The sequence below is a fragment of the Thalia democratica genome, chromosome 4 (assembly GCF_965202585.1).
Source record: "Thalia democratica chromosome 4, ktThaDemo2.hap1.1, whole genome shotgun sequence".
Classification (NCBI taxonomy): domain Eukaryota; kingdom Metazoa; phylum Chordata; class Thaliacea; order Salpida; family Salpidae; genus Thalia; species Thalia democratica.
This window is the reverse complement of record NC_139168.1, coordinates 35,654,299-35,681,645: the sequence shown is the minus strand read 5'-3', so window position 1 is coordinate 35,681,645 and position 27,347 is coordinate 35,654,299. Positions and strand designations below refer to the sequence as shown.

The 27,347-nt window shown below is 26.2% G+C and overlaps 1 protein-coding gene across 1 annotated transcript; it reads right to left on the bottom strand.

The window, feature by feature from the left end:
• Nucleotides 1–1,234: 1,234 nt before the first annotated feature.
• Nucleotides 1,235–25,156, bottom strand: LOC145833908 (PAN2-PAN3 deadenylation complex catalytic subunit PAN2-like). The gene is made up of 28 exons (XM_082941165.1): nt 25,028–25,156; nt 20,898–21,012; nt 19,508–19,680; nt 18,611–18,727; nt 18,243–18,333; nt 17,925–18,046; nt 17,296–17,388; nt 16,794–16,972; nt 16,403–16,536; nt 15,927–16,109; nt 13,349–13,507; nt 12,507–12,629; nt 12,205–12,336; nt 11,915–12,058; nt 11,700–11,775; nt 11,268–11,461; nt 10,639–10,689; nt 10,319–10,399; nt 9,227–9,315; nt 8,628–8,764; nt 6,893–6,923; nt 6,368–6,479; nt 5,948–6,084; nt 5,484–5,661; nt 4,722–4,890; nt 2,797–2,948; nt 1,551–1,711; nt 1,235–1,408 (listed from the first exon to the last, which is right to left on the bottom strand). Exons 1-28 carry the CDS (start codon nt 25,066–25,068, stop codon nt 1,270–1,272), a joined length of 3,513 nt encoding a protein of 1,170 aa, XP_082797291.1. The 5' UTR covers nt 25,069–25,156; the 3' UTR covers nt 1,235–1,269.
• Nucleotides 25,157–27,347: the final 2,191 nt, after the last annotated feature.

Here is a 27,347-nt window from a genome sequence, read left to right as displayed (position 1 = left end):
CTAGATTAAAAAAAACTTCGGATCAGCTAGATCGATATTTTTATTGCATCATAAATTTCAAAGGTTTTCGATTTTGCCAATAACTTGATAATGAGTCGATTTATTACTATTTGTATACACGCCTCCTATGAAAAATTTTGCAATTTTAGACTAGCATTTTTTTAACTTTTATTGGTCGGTGTCTTTTTGTGCTTATAACTAAACGGTGAGATGTTCTTTGATGAAAGGTGTAGCCTACTAATAAAATGATTTTTTTGATACTTTTTTAAGTTTCAAAACATTTTATCAGATATGGCCCCTGTAAAACATCATTACAGTTTTAGTTGTCATGTAAATGCCGCAGACATATTTAAAATTTTATTTTCAGAATACTTGTTCACTCAACATAAATAAAAATAAATCTTAACAATTGCAACACTCCCATCTCGCTGATATATGTATTTTAATCATCTTGTTGCAAATAATCTTGAATGCCTCAATTGAAAGTATATTATCTTGTTCAAAAACATGCTTGTCCTCAAACTTCTACTAGAAATTCATAAACTTTCTAGCATTTGTACTGATTAACCCTCAGACTTTGCCAATTTTTTTTTGTCAAAATTAAGGCTTTAATTCTGTTTAATAATCTAGTCATTTTGATTAAAGTTGTGAATTATTCAAAATTTTACTCATAATTTTAAGTGAATGAATTTACATTTTGCCAATATTTCCTAACAAAAATAGCCAAACCCTATTAGTAATAAAATTTCAACCTTTCTAACACTGTTTATAAGTTTTAATGAGTACTATTAAAAATAACTTTTTAATTATTTCAAACTAAATTTAATTTAACAAAATTAACTTTAATTTATTTCGTATTATTTTAAAAATTTTTGTGATAAAATAAAATGTAAAACTCTTCTTAGTTTACATTTCTGCTGTGGTTAATATATGAATTCATACGAGCACTTTTGTTTGAAGTTTTTAAAGTATGTGGAACGGTTTTTCATTTTCTTAAATGATAAAGATACTAATAAATATGGTATTAAAACTGACAAATAAAATTATATACCGTTCATTAGGTATAATTAAAAAATAGGCACATAATTAAACTTGAAGTTTTCCAAAACATTTGGGCATATCTTTATTTTTTTTTGAAATCTATTTTATATAAAACAGCTATTACACATGTTTCTCTAATTACAAATATTGTTTTAGTTTAAATATTTCAAGCATAATACATACAACAGCTAACTCGGTTTTCGATTTTTTTTATTCGATTTATAAACACTATTTAAACAGGGGCGATTTAATTTGGCAGTTATTTGGCACAAGCCAATTCAACTTTCTTCCATATTCGTACATACTTGTAAGAACTTGAGACTTGAACTTCTGATGACCGAGTTCCTTCGTAAATTCTAAATATTTCCTGTTAGAAAATACTAACAGTTTAGCAAAATACATCTCATTTAATTGTTAACAAAAGGCTGATAACCCCAATTATTTTGCTGACTTAAACTAAAAAAATTAAAAGCCAATAAATATACAGAATAGTATAAACTAAAACAAACTTATAAAGCCTCAAAGCAGTTACTGCATCCACAACTGAATCGTGCGACTCTGTTTGAATGTGCTCGTTCAAAAAGTACCAGCACAGAAACTTTAATGAAATCAGTCTTTTGCGAGCTATTTGGAATAAATGAACCGTATCTCTTATTTGATCTTGTGGCACCTGAATATGAATAAAAACAATGTGTTAAAGTTAATTAAAGCTTTTTTAATTGACAAAAACTCAACAGCAGAATAAATTAAATAAATATAACCAAATGTATGTTTATAGTAAAAGTAATGTAAATAATTTTATGGATTCCAATTTGCATGAAAATATTTATTTAATTTAAAATATAAATAAAAATTAATAACAGATGTGAACAAATGAATCTTTTGGTATTTTTCAAACCTTAATTATTTATCTGTTTTAATTGAAATTAAGCGCATAGGGGGGTTTGACATTTTCATTTTTTATTAAAAATTTCATTGGATTATATATGAAAGCTTTAAGTACACACTACAAGCCAGTTTTTATAAAATAAAACCTATTTTATTTTTAAATATTGTAGTTTTATAAAAAGTTTCCAATACAAATGTATGAACCGCAAATTTTTCGGGGTCAATTTTCTCGGAAATTTTGAAAATCATTAAAAATCTATCTTCTCCTTCATTTTTTGAGCTAGAGACCTCAAACTTTCACGAAACGTTCCTTTTATAGTTTGAAAAACTTTGAATATTGGGATTTAAAAACATTGAAAAATAAAAATTTTAGATAAAAATTAAAAATAAAAAGTGTTTTTTTATATGATCAAAATTTATTTTTTTTAAATTAAAAAAAAAACTGCATCCAATCTTTTTAAAACTTAATAATACACTTTCTGTAAAAATTTGAAAAAAATTGGTTAAAAAATGAAAAAGAAGATAGATTTTTGTTAAATAGTCTTTTTTCGCGTTTTTGGTTTGCGCCTTCAATTAGGAACCTATTGAGGTCACCGACTTTGATCGCTTATATCTCAAAAATTACTTTAAATTTTTTCAAGCGGTTAAAAATGTCTGATAGCTCAGATAAAACTCTATAAAATAAGATCAACTTGTAAAAATCAAGGTGGACCCCCCTATGCCCTTAAATAGACTATTTCTATTATTTACAATGTGATAATTAGAACTAACGAAATAAATTGATTAAAGCAATAACTTATAGTTTAAACTTTGATTAAAAACACAAACTAAACAAAAATAACTATAAGGGAAAAAAGATAAACTTACAACAATGTTTATAACTTTAAAGTCTTTTTGTAACCCGTGACCCACAAACACACACTTCCTATGAATTAGGTACTTCAATTTGCAATAAATTGTTTTAAACGGAGTCATGTGCTTTGTGGAAAGATTAACATCTAAATCTTCTTTGTTTATACCTGTAAAACTTGTTATTTAAACAGCCTACAAGGTAAATTTTAACCTAAATCAGAAATATACAGATTAAAGATAGTGAAGGTTATAATTCCAAATAACTAAGTTAAAAATATATATAGGTTAAAATTATTACTAGCGGTACTTATTATAAAATTATCAAGTTCAATTATTTTGTCACAAGTATTTGTTACGACTCAGAAATAGTTTTAATTAATTTGTCTAGCGGAGTTAACTGATGTATAAACATAAACCTAAATAACATTGTTGAAATCTTACTTTATACAAAAAACAGAACTTTTTTCTTAAACTTACTAATAAAGTATGTTAATTATAATACTAGAGCAAATTGTTTTCAAATAACTGTTTGTTTTGAGATAATTGAAAAATATTTTTTTTTTCAAATGTAGTAAAATCTAAAAAAACTTATAAATTAGTTTTAAACTAGCAAGAAAAATAAAAACAGCGCATTAAACTCAAATCAAATTACTTTATTATTTGTGGAATTTATTGATTTTTATTAACATATACGTAATTAAATTAAAAAATCACATGACATTAAAGCTGAGCTAATAAAAACAAATAAAAAAAATTAAGTATAAGTCATTTTATAACCAAAAATGTTTTGTTGTAAAAAAAAAACAGTTAACAACTAGTAAGAAAAACATAAACTAACATTAAAGAATAAAATTTAAAATGGTACCTACATAAATGACCTTAATAAAAAACATAAGTAGGTTGTTTCAAAATAGTGTAATATCGTTGTCATGTGTAACTATAAATTTAGTTTGGAAACCCGTGGATACAACAAAAAACAATTTTAAATTTGTCAAGTATGTTTGTTTTGTGATAAAATTAAAATATTCCGTCTATGAACAATTCAAATAAATGGCAAACTATAACAGAGTTGCCACTCTTTGAGTCAAAAAATCTTCCCTGAGTGACCAGAATCTTCCCTGGGTTTCCCTGAGTTTTTTTCAAATTCTTTAAAAAATTATTATTTATTAAAAAATTAAAATGCTAATTCTAACAATATTGAAGAACTAGCCGCAAGGCTAAAAATTTTCTATATAAGCACTTAAAAATAAATAAAATTAACTTCTTTGAACAAAATATCGAAACTGGATTTACTAAATCTCATTCTAGATTTAGAAAAAAATTTTCCTGCGATTTAAAAAAAAAATCTTATAAATTCCCTGAAATTTTTAGAAAAAACCAAAACTACTCAGATTTTTCCTGAGTTAAAAAAAAAAGAATTTAAATTCCCTGATATTTTCTACAACTTGAAAATTCTCTGAGTTTCCCTGAGTGTGTGGCAACCCTCGCTATAAGTTAAAGAAATTATGTGGTTCGATTTCTGATAAACTTTTGAAAATCCCCCCAAAAAAAAACTTACATTCTACTTTGTTAACTTTAAATTTTACTGAAGTCTAAAACTAACTCATAATTTTACTAATATATTTTTTAAATTATTATTTGGGAAAAACAGTTTAAACAGCACAAAATATAAAAGAACTTATATAGCCTAACAAGTTGTGTAAACTTTCAGTAAGTAAACTGTGTTAACTCTTAAAAATGTTTTTTAATGCATTAAAGATAAATAAGTTTCAAAATAAAACAATATACGTAAAACACCGGAAAAAACATAGCAGATGAAGTTAATTAGTCCTAATTACGCGTAAATTCTTTTATGCAAAATAAAATATCACATAAACTGACAAAATATGACTTTGAAAATTTTAGCTTTTGATAAAATTTGTTAGTGGCGAGTAACAAACCAGAGTACTTAGTGAGGTAGTTTTCCACTTGGTCCTGGGTGGGAATGTAATCGTCGATTATGGGCACCCCTTCCATGTCCCCCTCGCCCCTGACAACCGAAACCCTGCCGGGAAGGTACTGGGTCGGCTTGATCTTCCTGACCCCATCAGCCCGCAACTCCACTTCTTTCTGGCGGGTTTAGTTTTTGTAAAGAAAGTTTTTGTGACATTTCGAAATTACAAACGATACGTTTAATATTTTAAATAGTTTGGTAAAAATATAAAACTTAAAAATGTAAAACGTTTAGAAAAGTATTGCATGCTAAACTTAAACTAAAAGTAAATTTGTTGTGTAGAACTAATTCTTATGCATATATGCAGTTTATATTTGAAAAATGTTTAACAAAGCAATGCTTTTTAATTTGATTTTAAGCTTGATAACATTTATGTGGTTAACATATTGTGGTAAAAAAATTTCAAAAACTTTACAACAAAACATAATATAAGAATAAACATAATCTTAGTAGAAGGTTGATTATAAAATAAATATTTTTTATTATTATTGTTTAAATTAGTTTTGAAAGTTAATTAAGAAAAGGTTAGTTAATTTAATCATTGTAAATTAAGAAAATGAAACCTTGGTAAATTTTAAAATTTCAATTTATTTTATTAATTTTTACTGAACTTAAAAATGTAATGTTTTTATTCTTAGTGAAACTTCCAGTAAAACAACTACTGTTACTAAACTTTTTACACCACCATTTAACAACAACAACAACAAACAGCTTTGTATTCGACGAACTCCGAGTCGAAGGCCAGCAGCATGCCGGCCGTTATGTCGTCGGGGTCGAGCGCGACGGAGTTGTTGAGGTGCTCGGGGGTGGGCGAGTGCCCTTTTGATATGGAGGGCGTCGCGTCCAGTATCTCGCTGCCAATCGGAAACTTGACTTCCTGGGTGTTCCTTTAACATTGTTGCTAAACTTTCATACAGCATATGGCGTAATTTTTTTGAACGTTGAGTTTTACAAAATATCGTAATAGTTACAATTTTTAATTCTTTGACATAATTGCTTATTTTCATTGCAGTTACAGTTTGAAAAGTCGAACAAAATCGGTAAATTTTAAATGAAATTGTACATGATTCTTATAAGTATAAAAAGGTGTTTAGAGTTAGATAACTTTATTACATGATTTTAAATGAATTAAAGACGGACTGATCAAAACAGTCTGCTGCTTAAAGTTGAAACCTGTTGAGAACGTCTTCTCGCTTGTAGTAGAAAATGCAGGGAACTTTCCAGCTCAAGTCGAAATGGCAAGCTTCCTCCTTTTCAATGGTTTTGATCATGAACTCGTTGAACAAGTACCACTGGCTGTGAGTGACTTTCTGAATGCACAAAATCGAATAATAATAATAATTAGAAAACGCGACAGATTCAAATTTTGAAAGTTAATTAAAAAAAAAGTTAAGTAACTTATATTTAAGAAATTCAAAAATATATATACTTATAAAACTATTTCAAATTCGAACATCAGAAAAACTGCATCATATAGTATAGAGGCACATAAGATTTTAAAATTTGTTAGGCTTAAAAAGTTTTACAAACTTAAAATATTTTAACTGATAATTTAAATAAATTAAATCTTTACTTATTATTATAAATGAAAACCTCTTTTCTTTTATGATAAGGTTCAGCAACATTGATGTGAGCGACAAGTCCATCTTGACTGTCAGTCGCAGGGTCGGTAATATGAGATACCGTTGCATGTAATTCGTAATTACTGTGAAAAAGTTGTGTCATTTTCAATACAACTAAAAAAGTTTATTTTTATTTTTTTTATTTACCTAATTTCTAAACTAGTCTAAAGGGCGTTTAAATAGCTTGTAGAATCAAATTTATATATATTTGTTTGAATTATACTGGTTGATCATCCAATTTCATTACGATTAGATAATCTGTCTAAATTGAATTGAAATAAAAGCTAACTGTTATAATACACCTTTTACAGTATTTACATTATAAGGCATAGATAATTGTTTTACACGTTTAGTTTTATAAGAATCATAGTAGTTAAAATTTTTAATTTTTGACAAAACTTTTTTTTTCACTACGGTTACAGTTCGAAAAGTCAAATTTAAAATGTAATTGTATATAGTTTTTAAAATTGAAACAAAATCGAGTAAGAAAACTCACGCAAATTTACTGTTCTCATCTAAAGGAATGTCTGTTAAAAATAAAAATGATTTAAACATAACAATAAAACTTGTTTATGAGTTTAATAATGAAATTTAAAAAATAAAAATTCAACTCATAATACTCTAAAAACGAACAAATATAGTTATTCTTTAAATTTAGTAACAAATTATAGTCAAAATAATTTATCAAATAATTGTTAATGCAAAGTATTGCATATATGTGTTTTTAAACTTTAGTGAATGTAAAATACTTTAAACACGGTTGCCAAATGTTTTTATAAAATTTTCTCCAGGTTTTTATAAGTACACATTTTGGGTCTATTTTTAGTTAAAAGTTAAGTTAAAGGTAAAAAAATGTGTTAAATAGTTTTAAAACAATGAAAAGATACTGAAAAACTACTTTAAATACGTAAAAAAAAATTGATGATGACAAAACATTATTTTATTGATATGATAGATTTTTTGTGTCAAATCAAAATTTTTCTTCTTAACATGTAAAAATTGTTTAAAATTCAAGGTTTTTTAGTGATTTTGTTCAAAATTCCAAGTTTTTCTTTTTTTTTTCCAAAATTTCTCAAGCTCTAGATTTTTTTGCCTAAATTTTCAAATTCCAGGTTTCTAGGTTTTTTAACAACCCTGTTTAAATTTACTACTAATTTATTTTCTAATACCGCTAGATTTTTTGTTTTTAAGGATATCCCAGGGTTTCCCAAACTCATTTTAATAAACGCCCCTTCGACAGAAATTTAAAAAAACATTCGCCCTTTGTTAGTTATTTTCCCGTTTACTTTTTCGCCGCCTTACAAATTAACGATCCTAATAGAGCCATATTGCCCGATTTGGGAAACCCTGGAAAAAATAATTGGCTTTAATGGTTTATACAAAAACTAAATAAAAGTGAAGTACATATTTAGATTATTAGATATTTTATTTAAAATGATCTTTTTTTTTCTCAAACATACATAAGTTGATCACCGATAAGAAGTTTCTGTTCATACTAGATAACTTTAAATTTACTAAAACTAACTAAGTAAAATGATTACAAAGAATAAATTATTAAAACTACTACTAGTAACTCAGTAAAAAAGTAAATAAGTTTAAAAAAATTTAAAGGATTATAAATAAATATTAATAAAGTTACAATTTTTTTTTTGCTTATTCTTATTATTTCAAACTTTACGTTTTCCTCAATAGTTAAAACAGTAAAAAAAATCTATGTACCTCAGCTCAATTTAAAATGTAACACATAATTGTTAGTTTTATGAGTTATTTATAAGTATTAACTTTGTAATCATATTTTCAACAAATAAAATAGATTTAATTTTCTAAACTTTAATCAATTTAAGGTATATATTAATATTAAAATTTGTTATTTTTTCAATTAGTTTAATATTATAAGTCCTAAAGAATCATCTTGTTGAATATACATTTTGCAGAATTTTTTTTAGATAATCTTCAATTTTACTAAGTATAACAACATTTCTCCATAAAAACTAACTTCATGCTTAATACAGAGTATAAAATAAAGACCACTAAGTTGGATTTTATGGAAAACTTCGTAATTTAAAATGTTCCAAGACTATTTAAAACTGCTTTTAATTTTTTTTATAACAAAAACACTTATATAGTTTTTTTTAAACGTACACAGTTTAAATTAGCTTTTAAAAAGTGAAACGTCTGTTTACTTAAGAAGTTCATAAAAAAGTTGAAAAAAAAAACAGCAACAAGCAAACTTGTGTTCGAAGACTCGTCTAAGCAGGACGAAACGTGAAAATCGCCGTTTGCGTCGATGATTATGCTGATGTAGTACGGCAGCCACGAAGGCTTCGGATCGCAGCTGCCGACGTTCTTGTCGAAGGCCAGATCCCTCCTGCAGTTTCATTGGTGGTTGAGTAAAGTGCTAGCTTTTTGTGACATGCACAGCTTTAAATAATTGTTTCAATACTAAACGCAAAAAAAGTTAAAGTTAGACATGTAGAGGTTTCAAAATTAATCTTTAAAAAATTATTTTACACGAGTAAATCTTTTACAAAAATTTTAAAGTGGTGGAAATAAAACTCTAAAAACTGATTTTCATAGTAATAAATAGGAGTTTGAAAACGAATTTTATCTGAGAAGGTTAGTAAGTAATTTTAAGCTTTTGAAAAACGTACGACGTCATTTTAATAATAATATCTTTTAAAGTATTCATAAGCAGCACTTTAAATAGGTAATCACTACTATACAATTGGTATTACAAAAGCATTTTTAAAATTTTATAAATTTTAATGGAATTAGAACTTAAAGGATTTAGTTTTTTAATCGTAACAAATCAAGTTATAGGTGTTATTACCATCTATCGAGGTTGACATTGTTTTTGTGTTTTCCGCTTTCATCTGTTATCATTTTTTTTACTTTTTCCTGGTATAACCTGTTCTGCGTCTGAGTACAATAATAAAAGTTTACTACTTATTAGTATCATTTTATTTCAATAAACAATAGTCTAATAAATGACAGTATTAAAAAAAAACGTTTAAATATAAATCCGTAAGTCTAAACAAGGTGTGGGCAAATTACGGCCAGCAACTAGACCCAGTCCGTTAATCATAAATCGACTTGCAACTAATTTTTCAGCTAAAAGATTTGTTAAGAATAACCAGAGTCGATAATTTCATAACTTTTCTTATAATTTAATTATTAGTAAACATCTGTGGTTAATTGACGACGTCTTTATAACAAGTTTGCTTTAAACACTTTTTTTTTGTAGTTTGGTATAAAGTTTCAAAACTGCGGTATTAATAAAGTTTAGTATAGAAACCTTTAATTTACAAATCCGATCCCCGAAACATTTTTTCCAGTAAATTTGACGCAGCACTTTTAAAAGCTGTCGACCTTTTTACCTAGAAGAACTCATGGCGATATTTTTTTAATTTAGCGTATACAAAATTTTAACAAACTTAAGTTTTTTATTAAAATTTCAAGCAACAGAAGCATATTAAAAAAATATTTTTTTTTAAATATGTTTTTATAAAAGTTTACTCAATAATCTGATTATGATTAAAAATCTATCGGATAATACTAGGATATCTGCTTTTAAACTTTAAACCAACTGAAAATTATGATAAACAGGCTTTTAACTAACAAACCTTTGTAAATATTTAAGAGCTAGAAAAATCACAGCACATACATATCAATACTCTACTCATACAAACACTTTATTATGTATTTTTCATTTTTAAGCTGACGATGCTATTGAAAACTACTTTTTATTAGTTTTCAAAAAGGTAAAGTTTCTAAACAATATGAAAATTTAAGATTAATACTAATAATAAAATTTATAATATAAATGTTTGTTTCATATTAAGTTATAAATACACTCCTACAAAATAAAAATAGATATATATAAAACAACTCAAGCGAAGATTACTAACAATAAATAACTAACACTCCAAAAATGTCTTTTTTCGAAGTCGTCTAAACAGACATTTAATGCAAGGATTTCAGGTAAGCTACAAGGTTTTTGTTTCTGTGATGTAATTATAGATATGAAAAAGTTATAAATATTCGAAGTCGCATGTAGGCTGAAAAGATAAACTGAAATGTTAAAAGTAAGTAGTAACGAAAAGAGTTTAACATAATTAATTAACGTGAAAAAGTGATACCTGTTAAAAAAGTGTTATAACTGTTATTTCTTTTTAGAGTCATCTAAAGCTTTACAGCAGTATAAAGTTATAGCAGACATAAATTTCTTAAACTTAAACGAACTTTTTCAATGTATTGGAGACTTGAAAAATCGTAGTTATTTCTTAGGGAAGTCTGAAAAAATGCCAGTTGTAAAAAAAGTTAACTGGTTCAAACAAAAATGTTCAACAGCTTTTACAAAAAAAAAAGCTATGGCTATTATTACTTGGTAGTTATTGATAAATAACTTTTTGTTTTTTAGATGCTCAGAAAATTCATAAATCAGTTACTTTATTTTTGACAACTAAAAACAAGTTTACATTTATTAAAAACAGTTAAATGAAAAAATATAATAAACACATAAATAGCTTTTATTTTAAAACTATAAATTCAAAACAACAGTGTACTTCATACATAAAACTGAGATTTAAAAATGTTTACATATTAAAAACTATTTTGTCATTTAAAGATACTTTACTCCAGCCATTTTTGATTTAAAAAATAGAAAACTACTTATTTCGTGTTGTGCAAGGGTCAATCAATAATACTAATTTTGAGTTATTTGAAAACTTTTTTTAAAAACAGTTAAAACTTTTCAAAAAAACGGTAACAAATCATTTTAAACTAAAAAATATCATTTTAACCAGTATTAAAACTCTTAAAACAATATACATTCATAAAATTTATTTAAAATAACAAATCAACAACAAAACCTCGCATATGGAGTTTTGGACAATTTTCGAGAAAGGGATGGGTTGATCGTTTTTCCGGTGGGTGGGGTAGTTGAGGTTGAAGACGAAGCGGGTTTCCATGGAAGTCGTTGTCAAACCATTTACCAGCTTGGCTTCGACGCGCACATCAGTACCGAACAGCTGGTTGATTATCGACCCCGTACGCTCGTTTTGAGCTGTAAGTTATTCAAAAAAGTATATAATTCCAAGTTTCTAATAAATCTTTTGACAAACAACATGTATAGATTAATAGATAAACTAGTCAATAAAGTTGTAACATTGGTATAAATAAATAACTTTTGTATGCCACAAGTTTGGTAGTCTAAAAAGAGAAAACACAAGTACTGAATATCAAGACTGTGTATAAATTTAGTGAAACTTATCTAAATATTTAATTAGATGAAAAACACTTACGTTCCTTATTTTTTTTCGATAACTTCACTTTTTCTTCTTTTTGCTTCTGAATCTGTTCTTCTGTTGGTTTTAATTGCTGTAGAAGTTTTATTGAAATAAAAACTATAAGTACGACGTCAAAAATTTAGCAAACCATTATAATGGTTATGATATTAAGACCTATCAGTTTTTTTGCAAGTTACAATAAACAAGTAAATCACTTGATTTAAACTTACATTGTGTAGCTGTTGCAGTAAAAAAGTGTTGAAGGATTGAATCATAAGTGATAAATTTGTATTTAAATTGCTTGATTTTGTTTGGTTCAATCCGAGCGAATTGGCCTCACGGTTCATCCGAAACACACGCAGAAAATTCGTAGCCTGATAATTAAGAAAAAAAAAACTGTGTTTAATACAAACATCTTTTTTTATTTTAATAGGATTTTAAGTGAACAGCTGTAACGAACAACAAAAGTTAAAGCACCACTAACAGTACTTTAATTTTTTTTTAATAAACGCAAACATACCTGTAACATACCACCGAAAGCCTGATCGAGCATATCAAAGAGAAATCCGAGCTCTTCCGCAAGATCAAAGTGCTGCTTCACATTGTGGTGGCTGAGAAGAGCGCATCGGAGCGGCTCAACAAAATTCAGCACCTTTAGGTTTAATAATTTTTAAAACAACTAACCCGTTTCAAACTTATGATGTATCAAAACACATCTTGTGGAGGCACACATATGTTTGTTGTATGAAAATCAATAAAGTTTAAAACAAACATGAGAATTTTTTATCTATTTAGAAAAAGCTATACTATAAATAGTGTAACCTGCAGCATGCAATTGCAGTATGCGTTCGGTAGATTGGGATCCAACCCGGGAAAACTTGTTCTGTTGTACTGCCTGAGAACTTCCGAGTCTTCTTCTCCCGTTTTTGTGTATTTGAAATGCATCTTAAAAAAAGGAAGTATTATATTTCCGTAACAAACAGATAGACTAATTCGATAAGTGTTAAAAGTATCAACTAGAAAAATATTAAGTAAAAAGAAGAAAGTTTATATACTTTCTTGGAGATATATGGGTTAAATCATAAATGGATGCAAAATATTACAAAAATAAATAAAACTTTAAGTGGGCTATTTTATAATGTTTAAGTAAGTAGATTTTTTGTTTTAATTGCTTAAGTTTTTCGGATATTTTTGCATATTTTTTTGAACTTTTATTCTTAGTGCTTTGTTTTTATTTTAATGATCTAAATAATATGTAAAGTGAATATTTTTCATTTAACTATACTATTTATTTCTTACATAAAAAACATACTGAAGCTCTGAACTTCAAGTCTTCGTGTCTAAAAAAGTCTTGAACTTTTAAACAAGTTAACTAGTAAAAAATATAAGTCAACAATCAAATATTAACCGGAAATATTAAATTCTTATTTACCTTATACCATATTTTATAAATCTCTTATTTTTTAAGCTTTAACAAAACATTACTTTACATGAAAAATAACTTTAACTTTTAGTCGTGTAAACTTTTTTTTCTCAAGTTAGAATAAAAATATACAAAAGTTAATATTGTCTTACATACTTTTGAAAGCCACTAATCAAAATTTAAAAACTCATATAACATTACTACTAAAACATGGTAAGATATATACTCTTGGTAAACATACTCTTTTAAACTTTTCCGGTATTTTAGCCGGTACTTTGTACTGGTTTGGGACGCAGGAGTTAGGCTGTCTTGAATGCCTGGTGTCTGCAGTTTTGTAAGCAGTGTTTCTCTGCTTGTCCTTTGGACTGTTGCTTTTCAAAATATTCAACTTGTAGGGAGCCTGAAGTAAAAATTATTATAAAATATGTTGAAATGGCACGTTTCAAAGTAAAATAAAATATAAACTTTTGCTAATTTTAAAACTTATGCAAAAAACTCAAAGTAAAAGAAAATAAGGAACTAATTCAGGGAAGGGAATACATACGCCCCGCTGGCAGGATATGGCCCACTAAGAAAATTTATCCGGCCCACAACTTATTTTTAGACACAAAATTTGTACAAAACAAATAAAAAGGAAAAGTTTACAGGTACCTTTTCAAAATAGATATATATGTATATGATAGAAAAATAGTTGTAAGTAAACTCATGGTATATTGTTATAGTTTGGCGGTTAGACTAATAAAAAAGTTAGTTTTGTTATATGTTTATTAAAAAACAACAGCTGTGAAAGTCTTAAGATAAATGTCTAACAAATCCGGCCCACTTTGTGCAGGGTTGCCACAGATCAAGCTGAGAAAAATTTCCTGACTTTTCTAAATCGAATTCTTTATTTAAGTTTATTCTAATAAATACACTTGAAACTATATAAAGCTTTCAATTTTATACTTCCTCTTATCATTTAGTATAAAATTCGTAACAAATAAATCTACTCTTGTTTATTTTAAAATTTTCAGTTAATCTACGAAAAATTAGAAATAAGTAAACTTAACCATGACATAGACCTCTCTTATAACTTATATTTCAAATTTAAACAACTTGAAAAAACTATAAAGAGGTACAAAACAACACTACTAAACTTAGTGCTTAACTATAAAAAACTTAATTATTTACTTAAAAAAAACATTCTGATTCTAAAATTTTGCAAGATGAACTTTTGTGTTATACCACAGTTTCACTATAGAAGTGACCTTTACACAGATCATCAATATTCAAAAGCATACAAAAACTGCTTGTTCAAGTGAGGCAGTTGATCAATATATTAATAGAAAAACTTTGCATTTTTATTTAGGATATTTTACCAATTTTCACCAAATGAAGGCATTAGAAAATAAGTAATTTTGTAAATTTCAAGGAAAATTTTGCAATTTTAGTCTGACTTTAGAGGATGTTTAATCAATTTTTTACCATTGAAGGCTTTGGAAAATAAGGAATATTGTGAATTTAAACAGACGAAATCTGACATTTTTTTAAACTTTATCAAGATTCCTGACTTTTTTTTCAAAAACCCCCATTTTGCCTGATTTTGTCATTATTTTTTAATTTTTCCTGACCTTGTGGCAGCCCTGTATGTGAAAAAAGAATCAGGGAAAAATTTTTCACCTGCCGACTGGAGAGGTTGACCATAGCTACACTAACTAGTAACTTTAAAAGTAACTACAGTGCTTATTCTATTATCCGAACATGTTGGGCAAAATTTTTCTGTAACATGTCCGGATAACCATTTTTCAGGATAACTACTACTAAAATGTTTTCATAAAATAATAGAACTGCTGTATTTTTGGCAATGCTTAATAAATAATAAAAGCTCAGCTCCTCTTTTTCTGCTTTAAACTTTTCTTCACTTTTCAAAATGTCGTCGTACAAAGTCTCGATTATATAATATTCTAAACTGCTCGATTTTATAAGACTTTGGCACATTGCTTTTTCTAACTTCTAGTTTACTTTCAATCGTTAGTCGACTCGTCTCCTTTTTTTATAATGTTTTGTTTGTTTCTAAAACCTGGTATGTTGAGTGTGCGTGGCCAAGCTTATATAACTTAAAAATAAAAATTAAAAAATTTTTCGTGCACCTCATTTTAAACAAAAAGTGTTTGAATTAAAAACTTTTACAATATAGTTTAAATTAAAAATCAAACATAAAAGAACTGCTATATATTCATTTTCTATAAAAACTTAGGATTTAATCAACTAGTCAAAAAAACATTTAAAGTTTAAATAAAAAACTTAAAGTCATATTTTAAATAACGTTGTTTAAAAATTAACTTTAAACTGACTTACTTTACATATAAACTTATATACAAACTATACAATGTTTTTTTGTGTTTTGATTTCTTGAAAACAATATACAAATATCTTTACTTCAAGATTTAATTTAAACGAAACTTAGTTTACTAATTAAAATTCTGGAAGAATAAAGTATACAAAGGTTGTTGATAACTTAACTAATTTTGAGCCAAGTTTGAATGTAAGCTTAACTTGTAATATAACGTCAAAATAATCAACTAAATTGCAGAATTTATAAAATCCTTTAAAATTTTCTTATAGCATGAAAACTTAAATATTTGCATCACACAAAAATGTTTGTGTTTAGTATTGAATTTTTTTGATATTTTTTGGACTGAAGCTGTCCGGATAAGTGAATAAGCACTGTACTATAAAAACTAAGTTCATCTACAAATATGTCTTTTAACAATTTATGATGCAGTAACTTGTAAAAGTTATAACAGCAAAACCATAAAAAAGCGTACATACAGGCGTACCTGATTCAGAAGTCTCTTGTGAATATTGGGAGCGTGATTTATATTGTCTCTCCGTTTCATGATGGCCAATATGTCGTTTGGAATCGGCTCAGGTTTTCTGTACACTTGTTTGCAGAACTTTTCATCCCAATCTGACAACAAAGGCTCATCGCAGTATGGTGCTGGTATTGAAGACAAGGACACCTGTCAAGTTGAACTGAACATGCTGTTTTACAACACACAAGTATTCTTTTAGTAACTCAACTTGTTTATTTATCTAATTATGTATAAACAAATCTAATCAAATGAATCTAATAAATAAATCTAATTACGTATAAACAAAAGCGTAAAACTTTTTTTCTTTTGGTTTCTTATACAATATTGTTTTGAATACGTTTGCTATGTCTTTTTTACTGCTTTATTTAAGATGTATATGTAGTATGCTTTTTATAACACTACACATTACGTATAAAATTAAATAAAAAAGTGAAACTAACAGACAAGTCATCAATGTCAATGATTGGTTTCTGCTCATCTCTTATCACAGGCTTTTGAGCAAACGTTAATTCATAAGAGCATGCTTGGTTGAATTGTGGAGTTTTGTTAGTTGACCACAGATGCATTTGTGAGCCTAAAGTTTTTATAAAGTGAACTGATTGGATAAATTTTAAACGTTTTCGTACTTCACAACGACGTATACACTTATAAAGCATTTCTTATAAAAGTAAGTTTAATTTATTTTCTAAATAAACTCATTTTAAAACTTTTTACAAAGTTTTGTAAATGAAATTTATAAAAAGAAAATAAACAAATACTTTTCATGAACCATAGTTGAGAAAATAAAACACCGATTCAAAGCTAATTGTCAAATTAAACCAGGTTACAAACCGGCGTCGGCAAACACGATGGCCTGCTTCGACTGGCAGACGTCAACGCTGACCAGCCTGTGCATGTTGTTCAGCTGGTATATGGGAGTTGTTGCGGTCAGCGCCGAGTTGTCTTCGATGACCACCAGCTGCCCCTCCTCGCTGAATATCGCCACTCTCCTCGAATAAGAAGGAACAAACCTGCGTTTTTGTTGGAATTGCATTTGCATTGTGGTTATTTTCTATTGGCAGGTATTTATAAAAATCTTAATTATTTTATGAAATCCATTTTTATTATGTTGATAAGAGTAAATTTCATCCTTCTAAAAGTCTTATCTTTAAAAACTAAATTTTAAAACATTGAAGCTTTTGTAAATTTATAAACAAAAAAAAAAGAAGAAAGCAATTTAGTTTTAGACTATTAAGTTTGACTAAAAAGAAGGTTTTTAATTATGTTTCTATTTTGTTGAACATAGTAAAATTAGTATTTGTATTAGTGAAAATGGATAAACAAATAAAACTACCGCACAAATCTTGGTGTGATGCCGCACTGCATGGGAGTGAGATTTCGTAACATCCGTAAATCAAAAAATCCTACCAATGGTTGAGGGTATTGCCTGAAGCAAAAATATTCGTACAATGGTTTTTATTCTTAACTAAATAATAAATCTAACTAATTTAATTAACTATTTCATTAAACTAACAAACATAGAAAATATCTTTAATTTATAGCTTAACTTTAAAGCAGTTGTAATCCATAGATTAAGTTATCACATAACCTAAAAATTTTAAAAAGTGTTTTTTTATATTTTTCAACAACATGTTACACACTTTATAATAATGAAATTTTTACAAAAGTAGTTATTTTACTGCTTATTAACCTAAGTAAAATATATTCAATAAACGCATTTTATTGAAACGTTAAGTTCTAATGAACCAATAAGATCTTTTAATAAGATCAACACAGTTTTTAAAAATGTGGGAATCCTTGCTTTAAAAAATTAAATTTTTATTATTAGTAAAGTTAAAGTTTAAACACTTGCACTCTACACTAAACTTCTAAAAATAAATATTTTTTAATAATTAAAAAATATCATTCTAGAGACATAAATTACTTTATTTTCTGAACAACTAGTTTTTTGACATAACTTACTTGTTACGTTCTATACCACAAGATAACAATGTATTTCCATTTACATCAAAATCAAGTATACTTTGTGAATGAATGTTTAAAGTGTGTTTTACTTTAAAAGTATTCGGTTCTCTCAGCATAACCTGCGACAAAAAAAAAATTAACTATGTTTTATTAGAAGTTTTTACAAAGTAAAGAAGCAGCTTTTAAATAACAAAAATATAAACACACACGAGTAAAATATTATATAATAATCTACTATATAAATTTAAGTTTAAATACATTTCGGTAAAATGCTCATTTTAAACCGGTATAACTAAATTCTAGAATTTTACATACTTGACCATTATTTCCACTGCTCACTATGTAATTTGTGTAAGATGACGCAAACTTTAACGATTCTCTATCGTTAGAATCAGCTGATGAAAAGCTGTAAAAACAAACTTGTATTAATGATTTTTTTATAACTATTTTTTAACACAAAAGTATATAAAATGCAATCATTAAATAAGTTATATATCTAGATGCTAATCAAACAAATATAATCTTCAATATTCCTAACTTTGTCTAGTTCTTTTATATACTTTTGTTTCTGAAAACACACAACATATTTTTAAAATTAAATTGTACAACTTGCGACTATGTTAAAACTTTATTTAATCTAAAAATTTAATCACAACTACAAGCAATTAGTACAATGAAGCTACCTTCTGATGACTTGCTGCGTCATGATATCAATTTGAGCAACTCCCGGATGTGTTCCTCCGACCAATAGAGTTCCGTCTCTTTGCATCATCATCGAGTTGCAAGATGCTCCTTCAAAACTAGAGGAAAAATATGTTTAATACGTACTAAACTTTATAATAAGGTCATAAAAAAATTACGAAACACCAGAAACAACGTTTTTCATAAAACAAAACTTTCAATTATATTATATCAGTTAAAAAAATAAAAATATGTTTAAATAAGTTAATATTTTGAGTGTTAGTATCATGGCATTAGTTTTATAATAGTAAATTAGTAAAACAAAATTTTTGGTTTATTTGTTTACTATTAAGAATCATTTTGTTTAACTTCATTTAAAAACAAGCATCCTAATTAAACAGTAAGAGTAAGTGTTTTTTTTCAAAATTTTATTGTTTAAGATGACACTTTAATTTGTTAAATGTCTGTAAGGAAAAAACATACGAACTGAACTAGAAGTTAGTAGTTATAAAAATAATTACACCAGTGTGTAAGAAAAAAGTTAACGTTTGAAATTAAAACCAAAACTTACAAAAAAAACAACTTAAGCATTTTGTAAACTCGAAAACTTTTGTTTGATGAACATTTAATAAGTACTAAACAGCTTAAGTATAAAACTTTAAAATAGCTAATAGTATTTCAACATAAATGTATAAAACATACTTTTCAACTAAAAAACAAACAATAATTTATTTCCCTTCTTTCATTTTGTTATCATATTTTGCTTAAGAAGTTAAAGTAATTAAATATTCAACTTGAAGTTGAATATTAAAAAAAATCATGCATATCACACTACTTTAATTTATTGTAAAACATGTATATTTATATACGCAACCACTATCTTACTGAACAAAAATAACTTTATGTCATAAGCGCATCTGCCTTTCTTGTAGTTGCACTTCAGCGTATCACTGTGGAGCGAGAGTATTTTGTCGCCGTACGAGAGCAGATCGAGCACGCTCGAGGTGTCCCTGGTCGTCTTGAACTGGGTATACCTTTCCATGTTCGCTCCAAAGTACGACGTCACCACTCCCTGGTCAAAAAGTTTGTGACACTTTTTTGCTACGGACGAAATTTACAAAGTTTTTGTTAATTTTTCACACTAAACTTACCATGCACGAGAGCACAATTTATAGAAAATACATATGCTCTCACAACCATAATACTAAATTGAACATTAATTATACTTATCAAATAAGTAAGTTAAAAAAATTTTTTTTTAATCAAGATGAAACATTTTAACTTTGTTCAAAATATTACTAACGATATATAAAATGTACTTAGTTTTTAAATAGTTAAAATTGGAGTAGAACAAAATATTCTAAAACTTGATTTTCAAACAACAAAAACATTAGTGAAAGTCTGAAGAGCAGAAGCCTGGACCCTCGTGCCGTGAGACAAGCTTAAGTTTACAAAAGGGTTGATCATACAAATTCGATCATCAGACCACAAGTTTTGGTAGACTGAGACCGGTTTCGTCCTCACTGGGACTCATCGGTCACAACCGAAAACTTGCAATCTCGAAACGGTTTATAATGCTTTAGCATGAAGCAACCGTTTGCTTGTATTGATCAGCGACGTCAGCATTGTCTTTTGCTGTGAAACATTAAATACATTATCCACTACGCAAGACATCTGGTACGCTCGTCTCAGTCTACCGAAGTTTGTGGTTTGATGATCGAATTGGTATGATCAACTCTTTTGTAAAACTTGATTTTATTAGTTATATAATCATAAAACTAAAAAAAAAAATGTATATAACTTAACTTGTATAATTTACGAATCTTCTTAAAAAAACTTTAATAAAATAAGTAGATTTTATAAAGATTTACAAATAGCTCTTTTGCGAGCCGGAGTTGTAAGAAAGTTTTAGTAGTCTGTGCAGTTTTAAAAAAATATACTATATAAATTAAACTCTTTAAAGTGAAATTATATCGCAGTATTAATTTAATAAGCAATGCATATAATACTAATAACATTTTACTGTTGAGCAATATTTAAAAAAAAATCCAAAATAATGATTTAGCCTGATGTGTACGAACCCTTGCATGATAAGTTTAGTATTTCAAATAAAACAAAGAAACATTTTTGCTCTTTTAATGATTATCACTTATTTAAGACCTTAGTTTACCTACATCTAAATGATAGTTGCTTAGTACAAAACATAAACAAATCTTTCAACTACCATATTTATTGCAAAAATAAGACTTTTTTTAAACTTCATATTAATTAATTTCAAATAAAACTTACAGAAGTTGTTCCAACCCATATTAGTTCAGAGTTTAAATCAAACTTGACTACATTTGGGTTAGGAAAGGTTGAGTTGGTGCATAGTTCTTTATAAGAGCCATCTAGATGAACTGAGCTGTAAAATTACTTACTATTTACAATGATTTTCACACAAATAATGCTTCCATTATATTTGATACCAGAAAAAATTAAAAAACTTGCAAGCTTTATTTTTTAGTTTAAACTAAATACATTACTTTAATCAAGTATGTATAACCAATATTCTACTCATGATTATTAAAGGTCATAGGGGCAAGACACTTTTTTACATTTGATCTAATTTTAAAGATGCTTAATTTAAATAGCAGTTGCTTACTACCATTTCCTATAATGGAAATAATTTTTAGAGAAAAGAAGGACAAAGTTAGAGAATGCAATAGGATTCTTATTGAAGAGCCAAGTAAAAAAGACAAAAAAAAACTATTTAAAAAAAATCTATCTTCTCTTACAGTTTTGAAGCAATCTTCCTTAAGCTTTTTGAGTATATTCTTAACTTTATAAACAAACAATTCAATATAAAGAATTTCTTAAATTTTATTAAAAAAAATCTTTTAAAAAATATTTTTATATTCTATTAGTCAGGTTTTTCCAGGTAAAGTGGCAACCCTGTATATAAAAAAAAAATATAAATAAATAAAAGTAATTTACCGACCGAGGGTAAGGGGTAACAGTGATAGATAATTAAATTAATAAAAAAATTCAAAAATAAATAAAAAATATTTAACCAGTGAAAAATTTTCAATTCATTCATAAATCATTACAACAGGATTTTTAGTTACATGACAATTCAAAATCGGACAACTCAAACAATTTAAGTTTTATAAAAAAAATGAATAGGCCATATCTCATAAGTAAAACATATTTGAAAAAAAAGCGCTTGTAGATCTAATTAAATAAAATTAATAAAAAAAATTGCAAAACAATATTCATTTAAAGATAAAATCAAAATTTACAATACTTTAAAACTTATTTTATCAATATCTAAAAAACTCAAAATTATGCAAAAAAATAAGGCTCATAGGTAATTAGTAAGGTAACAACCGCTATTCTATTCAAAACTTTTCAAATTTTCATTACTTTTTGAGATATGGTCTCCTAAATGTTTTTTGAACTGTCCGACTTTGAAAGTCAAGCACTCAATGAATTTTTATTTTAATGAAATTTGAGGTCAATAGCTTAAAAATGAAGGAGAAGATAGATTTTAGTTTAATTTTCTAATCTTAAGTAAGTTGTCCATAAAATAGTTGTAGCCCATACGTTTGTATGAGAAATTTTCTACAAAAATGATTAGATTTCACAAAAAATTAAAAAATCATATTTTATTAATGCTGATTTAGAGTTTATACTTCAAACTTTCATATAAAAGTCAATGCTATTTTTTTTGAAATCTTAACTTCCCTATGCCCTTAACAGACATCAATTTATATTCTATTCAACAATTTATTTTAGCTCCAAGATACTACCAATAACTATCTTTATAACACACAAAGAGTGAAACAAAATATTATATTGTGATTTTATTATCTTTTTCTGTATGATATTTGTAAACAAGAAATGTATGTAACCTTAAATGTTAGCTTAAAATAAAAGGTATACTTTAAATAATAGTTAAACGATAAAATCTAGGAACGGGTCTAAATTGCACGAAGACAAAATTGCAAGAGGTTAATAATTTGCACTTGGGAACAAAATTGCACAAAGACAATTTTGCACCAAGGGTCAATTTTGCACGAGAGTAAACAAAACTCAAAAAAAAAATTTTAAACTGAAAAAAAACTAAAAAACAATTTAAAAAAAAAAAAATACTGACCGGGGGTAAGGGGTAACAGTGATAAAAAAAAAACTAATAAAAATTCTAATATATACAGGGTTGCCACTCGCTTTTTCAAAATTTTTTCCAGGTTTTTCAAATTTCTTCCAGGTTTTTAAAAGTACACATTTTCAGGTCTATTTTTTGTTAATTTCTATATAAGAAACTGTGTTAAATAGTACAAAAACATTGAAAAGATAGCATAAAATTACTTTAAATGTGTTTTTTAATATAAAAAATTTTTGTTGATGAAAAAAAATCTTATTTATATGATAGATTTTTTGTGTCAAATCGAAATTTTACTACTGAAAATATCAAAATTATTAAAAACTACAGGTTTTTTGATCAAAATTCCAGGTTTTTCCAGATTATTTTTGCCTAAATTTTCGAATTCCAGGTTTTTCCAGGTAAAGTGGCAACCCTGTATATAAAAAAAAATTATAAATAAATAAAAGTAATTTACCGACCGAGGGTAAGGGGTAACAGTGATAGATAATTAAATTAATAAAAAATTCAAAAATAAAAATAAAATATTTAACCAGTGCAAAATTGTCTGCTCGTGCAAAAAAGTCTTTGTGTAAAAGTAATCCTTTGCGCAAATGTGTCTCTGTGCAATTTAATCACCTTGTGCAATTTAGAAAGCTACCCATAAAATGTAATATTCATTTACATGCAATTACAATATTGTGAATATTAAAGCGATAATGTTTATATCATTATCAAAAATAATGCAGTGTCAATATGTATGTATTTTTCAAAAACATAAAATAAATAAAACTAGCTAATCATCAATATACTGATAATTTACCAATTTATCATTTACTTTATGTTTTTAAATTAATTAACTGTGTTACAAGGTTTAATTACAGACAAAAACTATTGTCTTTTACTAACTAGGTTTTACTGGTTTAAATAAACAACTCAATAAAAAATTATCTACATCATTATTACTGTTTACTTTAATTGTTGTTCAGTTGCTGAAATACTTCTTAATTCTACAGTTATTAGTCTTTTTAAAGATGTAAATGAAAACAAACAAACCTATAAATTGTTTATAATTAAACAAAAGAATATATTTATTCTTATTTATAGTTTTTATTTTACAAACTAAGTTTCGGTCAAAGACCCCGTCAGTGCTTAAATAAATTTTATTCAAATAGAATTAAACAAAAGAATATTGTAAACTTGTATAAAACTAATTTTTTGGTTAAGGTTCTAAAAGATAAAAAAAAAATTAATCTTTGTAAAAAACATTTGACTTAAAAAACTTGTCTATAAGTGATACTACAATTTATTGCTTCAGATCTTGTAAATACGATGTAAAAACATAAAAATTAAACAATAAAATTACAACTAGAAGAAAAATATTTTCTTATTATGAATAAATGAAAAACTGTCATTGAGATAGTTTTAATTAAAATAAAAGAATTACTTTCTATAAATTTATTTTCTGACACAAAAAAAAAGTAAATTTTTTTTGAAATCTTTGAACGTCAGATGTATGTAAATAAAAATAAAATATTTGTGAAGCTATAGTTATTAAGCTTTTTATAGAGGTAAATGCAGGGTTGCCAAAAATTTTTGAGAAATTATACTGAGGTTTTCTGAATTTCTTCCAAGTTTCCGAAAGTACAAGTGTTTGGGTCCTTTTTAGCATAAAATTTAGTTTAAGGTTTTTGAGTCAAAAACTTGTCCTGAGTGACCTTAAACTGTCCTGAGTCATCCTGAGTTTTTTGAAATTCTTAAAAAGCTTCAAAATATCCTGGGTTATTCTGAGTGTGTGGCAACCCAAGAGTATGTGAAAACCCCGTTGTATAATAACTGTAGTTACTTTAAAAAATAAATTTTAACTACGTACAAAATATTAAAAGAATTATTTTGATAAAACAGTTTATTAAATAAAAGTATTATATCATATCAAGTGTATAATGCAACAATCTTAAGTAGTACTGTAGCAATATTTTGTAAGAATACTACTAGAAATACAATAAAAAAAATAAAAAAACACAAAATATTATTTTTAATAATCTATTCTTTAATACTATTAAAACACAAATATATTTTAAACATTATGTTAATAGATAAAGTTTACCTTGGTTATAAAATTTTATGAGATATATTAAATATTTTAGCTTTTAGATTATATTAATTAAGATAAAAGATGTATAGATAGTTTTAGTTCGGTCAAAAAATTAAAGATAACTGCAAAGTTGATAAAAAATAAATAAGATTAAAAAGTTAAATTGACAAAGCTTAAGCAATTCTGAAATTGTAAACTAACTTAATAACTTGATTATTGCCAGTAGGTGAACTGTACATCATTTGTATCAATTGTCTTTTTAAGCAATTAGATGATCATAACCTCCCTTACAAAGGGCTTAAAAATCTTCAATTTATAAAGATACAATCTGTAAACATGTTAAGTATGTTATAACATATTTTCTAGTTCAAATTTTAAATTAAGACAACAAGTATTTTTTGCATTTATTTTCCGACTAAATAAAAGTTTCATAACAAAACAATTTAAGAACATCAAAAATCTTCTTTTTAACATAAGAAAAATAAGAAGTTTTAATTAGTTTAAGTAATCACAAAAATTAAACCTAATAAAATACACTTAAGTTATGATCATATTTATATGAAATATATAAAAATTTAAATAAAGAAATATAACCTTGTTAATTGACATTTATAAAAACTATATAAGTTATAATTTACCTATTGTTTGTAAGAATACTAAAATATATACTAGTCATAAAAGTTTTCAGAAATTTTCATAACTGTATTGACTATAAAATGTTGAGGTTTGTACCATGTTCTAATTTTAGGATAACCATTAGATTCAAATAAAAGATTTCCTTCTTTATCTTTTTCAATCCAATTAAAATCAATGCTTGAAACTCTAACACTATTTTCGAACTTTTTTGTGAACTCAACTCTTTCATATTGGTAATTGATAATCATTCTACTTTTAGTATCCATATCAACAGGAGTATTACCTTGAAAACCAACAAAGTTCCAACCTTCATGTGTTTGATCAGTAAATATTCCATTAGAATTAGGTTTACTTTTTTCAATACTACTTATTGGTCTAGGTTTGTCTTTATATTGCTCTTGATAACTTTGTTTAGTTATTTTGTATTCCTCATAAACTCTTTTCCCAAAAATATACATAGGAGGAATCATAGCAGCTACTAAAAACCATTTAAATTTTGAGCCTCCTTGAGGGGTTCTTGGAACTGCTTTTGGCTCAACTTTTTTACCTAGTTCACTCAATGTTCCATCTTTTTTTATTAAACTATACTTTTCTTTATTGTCCATGATTTACTAATTTATTAAGTTTAAAACAAAACTTATTAAAACACAAACATTTTCATAAAATAACTATAAAAGCTGTAAACATATTGTAAACATGTGTTAGTATTAAAATTAGAAGATAAATTAAACATATAAAAATTACTTGAACGCAACTATACTAATAGAAATAGTTTTATAATTATAGGTTAAACTCTAAATACAAAAAAAAAACAATAGACTGAAAGTTCAAAGTACAATTTTTTTTTTGTAGATGTTTTACCTGTTATAAAAACTATATCGAACACAATTTACACAAAAATATACCAAAGTTTTTCAATGAAAAATCTTATAAACCAAAAGTTTGTCTTATTTATTTATCAAAAAACAAAAAGCTAGTTCTTTCTATGATAATTAAAATAGGAATAAAACTACATCAAATACAATTTCGTAAAAAAAATAGTTTTTAAGTAACTTTGTTGTAGTTGGGTAACTTACATTTACAACCTTATGTGTTTTTTTTTTCAAATCTGTATAAATTTTATTATATTTAGGGTTAGACAATTTTTCTAGTTGGAAAGTCATATTCACCAGAAAAATCTTTTTTGGACCAGAAATGCTAAAGAAGTCAGCCTTAATTTAAGTTTGTACTATAAAAACTAAAAAAACTTAGTTACAGTTAAATTGTAACAAATATTTAATTTATAAGAACTATATGTTTAAAAAAACAAATTAAGAGCAACCTTTATAACTATTTTTCACTATACAATTAATTAATGTATTTGGAATTTAATTTAAAAACCAGTTATTTTTAAAACTATTATCAAAATATTTTTTTGTCATGCAATGTAGGGGGTGTAAAATTAAGTTGCAAAATGTCTGTATATAATCTTAACTGTTGTAATTTAAAGTATAAAAACAGTCTGAATGATTTTCTGCAATTATTATTGTACATTTAAGTGCCTATAAAGGTTATAATCTATTAGTAAAAATACTGATCTTAATACAGTTTGAATAACCAAAAACTATCTTAAGTTTGTTGTAAAAGGTAGTCTTCCTCTTGAGTTTACACTTTGAACAAAGCCCAAAAGTGCACACTCAAGAAGTCTTGGTTCAAAATTTAAAAAGGAATAAAAGAATTTTTTTTTAAATTTTTTATATAAAATGTATACTTTTTTAAATTATTAAAACTCATAAGTAACATTTTTTCTTTTAATACAAGGATCATTTCTGAATATTTGAATAAGGTTGCTTGAAGAATGGAGGAGGATAATTATTTTTAAGAATTTTTAAAATTTCCAAGAAAA

What these genes read in the sequence shown, in the direction of transcription:
- LOC145833908 (XM_082941165.1), bottom strand. Translation starts at nt 25,068, where the DNA reads ATGATGTACAGTTCACCTACTGGCAATAATCAAGTTATTAA. An exon ending in TACTGCAACAGCTACACAAT is followed by an intron (nt 11,776 to 11,914) that starts GTAAGTTTAAAT and finishes AAACTTCTACAG; the next exon opens with CAATTAAAACCAACAGAAGA. An exon ending in ATCGAAAAAAAATAAGGAAC is followed by an intron (nt 11,462 to 11,699) that starts GTAAGTGTTTTT and finishes AATAACTTACAG; the next exon opens with CTCAAAACGAGCGTACGGGG.